The 8,552-nt window shown below is 59.5% G+C and overlaps 1 protein-coding gene across 1 annotated transcript in view; it reads left to right on the top strand.

Moving 5' to 3' along the window:
* The first annotated feature begins 3,330 nt into the window (after positions 1-3,330).
* The window catches only part of CFAP99 (cilia and flagella associated protein 99), a 42,959-nt gene continuing 37,737 nt past the window's right edge, over positions 3,331-8,552 (top strand). The window contains exon 1 of the mRNA XM_004383516.1: positions 3,331-3,441. Coding sequence (XP_004383573.1) covers positions 3,331-3,441 — 111 coding nt within the window. The remainder of the gene's footprint in view (positions 3,442-8,552) is intronic.

The raw sequence follows: 8,552 nt of genomic DNA, 5'->3' as shown, positions 1-8,552 counted from the left end.
CTAAAGTGTTAAAAGCATAAATCCAAATTGGATGAGCCTTACTACCTATTTCCTTCCCAAAGATGTGATTGCTTTGACTAAGTTCACGGGCCAATGTCAGTGGGAGCTCAGCACCCAAGATCTCTCCTCCTGGTGCCCACCTTTGAGGTGCACCTGCTCTGTGCCAGGTGCGGGATGCAGAGCCTACTGGACAAATGCCTTCAAACCAAGGAGCCCCCAGGCCCCACAGTGAACTGGAGCTGCGTGGTTCAAGCCCCCGCAGGGGCCCCTCTCTCTTCTCCCTGCGTGCTACATGCTCTCCACACAACCCCTCCCCGTCTTTGACTCGGCCGCTGTGACTTGTCCTTGGCTTACCCATGCATTCCTTCTAGTTCTTTCCATCCCAGGCCACTCTGGGCTAGGAGAGGGCTTAGGGTGGTTGTTCCTTGCTCCTTCTTGATTTGGATCATGGAAGGGCCCCTTGGATTGTCATTTCTTCAGAATTTTCCAGGCTCCAGGACAGAAGGAGGGCAGGGAACCTGCTCATCAGGGGCAGGAGACCACCCTGTTCCTCCGGGCACAGCTGTGTCCAGAGCAGCCGCAGGAAGGCTGGGAACAAGGACTGGTCCCACCCAGGGGCAGTCCCCACCCCAACATGACCTCCACATGTGGGGCAAGGAACTCGCTCCTTAACATTGCTTCCATAAAAAAATAGACTTTTGTCTAGCTGTTCTCTCACCGCAGGAGAAAGATGTGGCAGTCTGCTTCTGTAAAGATTTACAGCCTTGGAAACCCTGCAGGGCAGTTCTACTCTGTCCCAGAGGGTCACTATGAATTGGGATCGACTTGACAGCACTGGGCTTGGTTTTTGGTTTTATTCTCTCATTTGTGCACCCCAGAAGCTGATGTGTGGATGTTACTTTCCTTTCTTACTTGTGTTGATGTGAGCGCTTCTCCATGGCAGAAATGGCTGAGCCCAAGAGGGCGGCCATCGGGGAGGACGTTAGAGCGCAGCCTGGGCCGCCCCCCAGCTCTGCCCGCCTCGCCCCGGGTGGCTAAAGGAGCACCCATCCTTCTGATCACTGCACACTCCCAAAGTCCGTATCACACTAAAATCAAACCCGTTGCCATCAAGTCAATTCAGCCGCTGGTGGGTTCAAACTGCCCACCTTTCAGTCAGCAGCCAAGCACTTAACCACTGCACCGCCAGGGCTCCTTCCACGTTACACTGTGGAGTTTTAAAAAATGCCTCAATGTGGTGACCCCCTGGGTGAAGACAGGAATCAGGGTTGATGAACCACCGGGTTCACCCCATTTTCTGTGGCCGCAGAGAAACCACCTGGAGGGGAAGCCGCGAGTCCCCCTTCCACACTAAACGGTGCCCCAGAAAAGGGCCTCCTGTCCCAGCACCCTCGTTCCTGCCCCTCTGGCTGTGCTGTGTCCCCAGCAGGCCCCTTGTTGACCCTGCCCTGCCAGGGCCCCCCAGGGAGAGAGCAGGCCTTCAGGGAGTGGCCAGAACAGCAACAGGGTCAGTGTCAACCTGTAAGACAAAGGCCCCACTCTGAACTGAGCTCTGAACTGACAAGAAGACCCAGCTGGAGGTGATGGCAGTGAACGACCCTCAGGGGCAGGTGGGCTGGGGGAGCCCGTTGCAGTGCCCGGTGGAAGGTCCCCAAGAGGCCAGCTGTGGAGGGCGGCAGAGTTAGCCAAGGGTGCAGGGAGGCCCCCCACCCCAACAGCTTTACTTCTTGCGCTCAAAGCCAGCCCTGACTCCAGAGCGCACATCTCAGCATCGAGTTCTTGGACTCAGACGGCTATGGCTTGGTCTCGGATCCGATGGGTTTGAATCTGGTGCCATCTGAGCCACGGCGAGTGGCCCATCTCCCTCTAACCCTGCACGGTCCTAACGCACTGACCCAAAGCAAGGTGCCTGCTGGTCTCAGACACACGAGAGGGTGGCCAGGGCTCTGTCACTGTTGCAAGCCTGAGACCACTCTGCTTGGCCGTTCTCCAGGGGCAGTGATGGCATCTTGGGCCAGCAGCTAACTTGACGAAGTACCAAAATAAAATGGATCACACAGTCTTTGGGGCAAGAATTTTTACAGAACCATGAACTCCTGGGCAACCATTATCCTCCTTCATTGTTGTTAGCTGCTGTCCAGTCGGCTCCCGACTCAGGGCAACTCCATGCACAGCAGAAGGAAACACAGCCTGGTCCTGTGCCATCCCCATGATCAGTTGCAGATTGGACCATTGTGATCCATAGGGTTCTCGCTGGCTCATTTTCAGAAGCAGATCTCCAGGCCTTTCTTCCTAGTCTGTCTTAACCTGGAAGCTCTGCTGAAGTCTGTTCAGCATCATAGCAACGCACAAGCCTCCACTGACAGATGGGTGGTGGCAGCACATGAGGTACATTGGCGGGGAATCCAGCCCGAGTCTCTCACGTGTAAGGCGAGAATTCTGCTGCCGAACCACCACCTCCCCCTCACAGTGCTCAGCCATTGCCTCGTCCAGTTTGCTAGCTGTCGACAGAGCGCAGCTTCTGAGTCCATCAACTCCCTGGGAATGGCCTCCAGGGCCTGTGCTCAGCACCAGGGCTTCAGGCCACATTCAGCAGATTTCCAAATTCCCAGAGGCCTTTCTACTGGCCTCATTAAAGAGCACCTCCTGCTGGCTCTGCTGTAGCCAGGGTAGGGCCCCTAGAGGGAAGCCTGGCAGACAAGACAGCCCCCAGTTAGGGGTGGTGCAGAGGCCCAGATGTGCATCCTGGTGCAGTTCTGGAATGTTCAATCCCTGGCAAATTACCAGCTCTGCTTCCTCTCTGGGTCCGGGTCCCCTCTTCTTTCAAATGGGGGTGTTGAACCTGGTGACTCCCAGGGCTACTTCTTGCCCCAGCGTTTTGATGCACTCCTCGAGAGTAGGGCTGCTGAGCAAGCCGGCCCCTTACCCGGGCTGGGCAGGGGTGAGGGCATAGAGGCCTTCTGCAAGACCTGCCTGCCAGGTGTCCCCACCCTCAGGCCTGGCCCCCCCGCAGGTGAGTCATTCCCACCTGCAGCACAGAGGTGGGACCTGGGGTCCTGGGAGCAGCTGGAAGGCATTGTGCACAGTGGGGGTCCTGGGTCAGGGAGGTAGGCTGGGGTCGCCGAGCTGGGGTCCCCTCTCATCCCATGTTCCGCACCCCACTGGGCCCGTGTCTCCACCCTGGTGGACCTCCAGCCGTGTTGGTGAAGGTCCCAGCAGCGGCAGCCCAGCGGGTGAGACCTAGCAGGAGCACTCCGCAGTGGAGGCCGTGACCTTGTAACGTTGTAACCTTGTGACCTCGTAGGGCCCGCCAGCTGGCACGCCCATAAGATGGCCTACTACAGAAAATGCATCAAAGCCGTGATTGAGCAGCTCAGCAAGTTCAGACCTGAGAAGGACAGTCCCGAGCAGTTCCTGGAGGCGGAGTCCCTCGTCCTGCAGGTAGGCTGGAAGTGCCCTGGGCCCGCCAGGCGGCCGAGCTGTGATTCCTGCCGGCTCGCTGCTGACTCTCTAATCCATTCCCACTAGCCCTTCTCCTTCCTAAAGGAGGAGCGGACTGGGCCACGGTGCCTAGATGCCCCAGACATCTCGATTGCACGCTCAGTCACAGTGTGGTGACAGGGTTTTCCCTGGAACCCCCAGGGACGTCACCCCCTCTGTCCCGGGAGATGTTCCCAGCACCCTGAATGTGGCAGACCCGACTTTTATGAACAGTAACTCTGGCACTGTGACTTATGGACATGTCCCCATGTCGTGCCATCTTCAGCTACCAATAGATCAGAAGAGCCACCTCCCAGAGCACCTCTGTCTCCACCTGTGCCCACTGGCATCTTAGGAAACTAGGAGAAGCCTTGCAGAGCGGCGCTCCTCGGGAATCGTGTCCCCTGCCCTGAAAACTATGCTAGGCCTGGAGCAGCGAGGATGGCACAGCCATGTCTCGTGCTGTCCTGGTGTAACGGGACCCTTATCTGGGACTCAGGGGCCGCTGGCCAGGCCTCCCAGCCCTGGGGCCCTCATCTGCTCTCGGCTCGGATCTCAGTCTGCTCCTGGGAAACTCGAGCCTGGAAGAAAGCCACTTGCCCTGGAAGGTGGCAATGTCGAGGTCACAGGCCAGTGTCGGCCACTGCAGGGGGCTGCTCCGCAGCTGGAGGTAGGAGCCCCACCTCAGGGCTGGGAAGGTCTTGGAACAAGGACCTGGGGCCCAGTGTATCACTCAGGACAGCAGACCAGCCATCACAGTCCCAGCCTTGCCCAGAGGGCAGCTCTGGCAGCCCCGTGGGGGAGCCCTGGGGACAGTGCCACACTGTTGCTGTTGTTATTGTGTGCCATCGAGTCAAGTGTGACTCATAGCGACCCTGTATAACAGAGTAGAACTGCCCTGTGGGGTTTCCTGAGTTGTTATCTTTATGGGAGCTGATTGCCGGGTCTTTCTCCCATGGACCAACTGGTAACGGGTGGGCCTGAACCGCCAACCTTTCTGTTAGTAGTCAAGCACTTAACCATTGTGCCACCAGCACTCCTTAATGCCACCCTTGAGTGTCCCAGTCAGGGACAAGGCCTCCCACCTGCACATCCCACCAGCTACAGGTGCTTCTGTAGGCCAGAGAGGCAGGTACTGGCCCGGGGGTGGAGAAAGGCCTCACCTCCTCCATCTCCCACCTCCTCCTGCCACCCGCACAGGGAGCCCTCAGGCTGGCCGTGCAGCTACTCAGCTCTGGTGCCCACACCCTCCGTGGCCCCTGTCCTTGTGTTCTCCTCCATGGCCCACCCCACTTCAAGTGGCTACAGAGGGGCTGCTGGTTCCAGGCCAGGACAGGAGCAGGCTGGTCCTCACTCCAGCGCCCCTCCCACCTCGGCAGCCCCCACCGGAGGCCCCCACCTCTACAGCAAGGTGTGACCAAGTCCATCCAGCAGGGCAGGTGCCGAGGGAACAGGAGCCTTGATTCCGGGGTTGCTCCTTCAGGACTTCGGGGTGCCGGCCCCATGGGATGGTCCAGCCAGAAGAGGCTCAGTGCCTAGAGGATCCCTGCACCTCCAGTATGACAGGCACACGCGCGGCGAGCCCTGCACGCCGGTGGGAAGCCCCATGGCCAGCTGCAGGCAAGGCTATAATGGCAGATGTGGTAATGACAGAGCGCTGGCCTCTGACTGCCAGCTGCAGCCTGTCTGTCACCACTGCCACTCATGGTTAACATAGACACTAAGCCAGTTCACCGTGGCCAGTGGCACTCCACGGGGGCTGGCCCACGTCCCCTGCCTGTGTGTCCGCCTGCCTCTGCTGGGCCCCCAGGCCGTAGCCAGAGTCCAAGCAGGGCTGGGTGGGTGCCCCCCTCCTGTGGGAGGGGCCGGCCCTGGGCAGCCTGTGCAAAGGCCGGTTCCAGGGGCCCCAGGGACCAAGGCTTTGCCCACAAGAGAAGACATGGGACTACTGACCCAATCCCTGCTCCCCGACTTCAGGAAGAAGTATCACCGGCCGGAGCCTGGGAGTCAGCGAGGACAAGAGCAGGGGAACAGGGCTGGGGTGGGGGAAAACAAGGCCCGTGTACAAACTGCTGGGTTGGAAACAATGCAGGAAGGGGTCCCCGAATGTGACTGTGAAAGACGAGATCCCCGGCTCCCCGGCCCGCACCACAAACCACACGGTGCCCCTTGGCGGTGGCAGGGGCAGTCAGCATCACAGCCTCACACGAGGCCCAGCTGGTGGTGTGGCCCCACCGTCCCCCTACCCTCACCCACAGCAGAGGTCACAGAGGCACGGAGGGGGCGGTCTCTTGTCCTCGTCACACGGCACATCCGTCAGGACTGGACGCGGGCCGCCAGCAGGGTCAACACCATCAGCATGGTCGAGTGGGGTCAGAGACGCGGGGAGGCTGTCTGGTAGGAGAGGGGGCTGCTGGATGGGTGCAGTAGATGAGGGAAGGGCTTGGAAGGGGTTTCAGCATGGGCAGGCAAGGCGGATGCACATGGGCAGGCAAGGCGGACACAGTGGGCAGGCAAGGTGGATGCACGTGGGCAGCCAAGGCAGACGCATGTGGGCAGGCAAGGCGGACACAGTGGGCAGGCAAGGCGGATGCACGTGGGCAGCCAAGGCGGACACAGTGGGCAGGCAAGGCGGACACAGTGGGCAGGCAAGGCGGATGCACGTGGGCAGCCAAGGCGGACACACAGTGCAGGCATGGCCACCCAGGGTGAGCCACAGGCTGGGAGGGACTGGGCTGGACCTGGTGCCAGAAATAGGATTCCTTGGGAAAAAGGGGGTGTCACGGGGCGCTGCCCTGGGGACGAACCCGGCATGTTGAAGAGTGGAGCCCTGCAGGATGTGTGGACAGAGATGGCGGAGCAGCCAGGAAAGGCCCCGAGAAGGTTCCACCCTGCTCGCTGTCCATCTGGCCCTGCACAGCAGCAGGTGGGACCAGGGGGAGGGGCCGGCATCCTCCTCACCCCTGGTTGCGCTGGCCTTCTCCCTCCCGCCCTAAAGCCACCCCCACCCCTGCTCTGAAGCTCACGTCACAGACCGTACCCCTATTTTCCTCGTTACTGTCATGTCCTGACCCCGTCACTCCCCTCACCTCTGGCTCCAGTCCATCCCCAACCCCACAACCCTGTAACAGCAATGTCCCAGACCCTGCTGCCACCTCCTCACAGCTCCGGGGAGGGCGCCTCCCCTGACACCCCACGGGCTTCCAGCTCCCTCCCTGAGACCCTGAGCGTTTTGAAGAATTGATGGAAACAGCCAAGGCCCAGCCCCCTCATCGTTCTCTTTCCCAGGTGGAAACGGGGCAGCACCCCAATGCTGCCAACACCCCCACAGCTCAGAGTACCTCCTGTCCCCCCACCCAGCCTGGACCCCCCTGCATCGCCTCTCTGGGGGGACTTCCCGTCAGCATACAAGCGTGCTGTTATTTCTCATCTTCACGAAAACCTCCAGATCACCCTGCAGCTCCTGCCCAGCCCCCTCTCAACAACCACCGGCAAGAAATCACCTCCCTGCTCACTCACTCTGCCTCCTCCTCATTCTCCTCCCCTGTCAGCCGCCCAGCCCTGCACTGGCCCAGGACCTCCGTGTCCAATCCAGCCTCCTCGGCCCAGCTAACCCGTCCCAGCTCTGGAAGCTGGGCCTGGGCTTCTCTCCCCCCATCACCCCCATGTCCACTCTGCTCCAACCACACCAGCCTTCTGGTGTTTCTGGACCATGTTCCTCCCCGGACCCCTGCCTGGAACACACTCCCCAGCTGCTCACCCGGCCTGTTCAACTGTTCAGTACACACACTGGGGGTGGGGGGAAAGTCTTCCCCAAGCAAAAAATTGTAAAGTTGACATTTCTATTTCTTGAGCAACAACGTCTCTATTTCTCGGATCCCTTGGCCTGCGCCCCCCACCCCGGCCTCAGTGACTGGGCTGGCCCAGAAGTAGGGCCCACTGCTGCATAGAGGGTCTTCTCAGGAGATTTGGGCCTCACTCTGCCTCTCCTGCGAGCGAGCAGGGTGGCCTGGAGGAGCCCCGGGTCAGGTGAACCCTCTGACTGGGAGTGTCTCCTCCCTGGGCCTCAATCTCCTCTCTGTGGACAGGGCTGGGCACCACATGTCCCCGGCGGCAGAGGCCTGGCTGTGGGCCCAGCTTGGTGCTTGGGCCTGGGTGGCACTTACTGGTACCCACCCACTTCCCGCTGGGCCCTGCACCCTCCAGGACACCTTGGCTCTCCTGGGGGCTGACAGCATGAAGGCCTGCAGCTGTGGGCTCCAGGCTCTACCCTTACTGAAAATGTATGCACACAGTTCCCAAACCCAGACAAGATTAAGGACAAATGGAGCCACGGCTGTCAGACATGGGGTGTGGGATGGGGGTTGTTGAGAGGTGCCCGCAGGCCGTCCACACCCCAGCTGGTGACCACACTGACTCAATGCTTTGTGGCCTGCTGGCCCACGTCTCTGTGCTTCCTTCCACAAAATAGAGGAAGTGAAAGGGTGGGGCCTGGGGGTCAGAGGAACCCAAGAGGGAAGCTGAGGTGGAAGCCCTGGTGCTGAGGCCAGAGCCGACCCAGAGCAGGAACGCCCACTTGTGTGCCCGGTGGGCAGCAGCTCCCAGGAGGACCCTCGCCCACTGGGCCCACTCTGTGCTGGCCTGCACTCAGAGGTGTCACTGGACCCACGGAACCTCCCCAGGCAGGCATTCCATGCCTTCGCCCAGCAAACGTCCACGAGCACCCAAGTGACATTCTTGGGGTGTTACAAGCAAACAGCTTCTATTTGGGTGATGTAAAACTTTCCAAAGTGCATAGTGGTGATGGCAGCACGGCATGGTGAAAGCGGTTAACGTCACTGAATAGTGCACTTAAAAATGGTTAAAATGACAACTTTTTTGTTACGTATATTTTTTTAACCACAATAAACTAAAAAATAAAGAAAAAAAGTCACCCAGCATCCCACACTGTTAATAGTGTGTTTCCTTCCCTCCATACATGTTTTACATCTGCTGGGATCCTGGCGTACATTTTCATGTTACATTGCATTAACAACTGCTGGGATCCTGGTGTACGTTTTCATGTTACATTG

Source organism: Trichechus manatus, unplaced genomic scaffold, assembly GCF_000243295.1.
Source record: "Trichechus manatus latirostris isolate Lorelei unplaced genomic scaffold, TriManLat1.0 scaffold00111, whole genome shotgun sequence".
Taxonomy (NCBI): Eukaryota; Metazoa; Chordata; class Mammalia; order Sirenia; family Trichechidae; genus Trichechus; species Trichechus manatus.
Note: the sequence above shows the minus strand (reverse complement) of the source record. Positions and strands in the feature narration are given on the sequence as shown.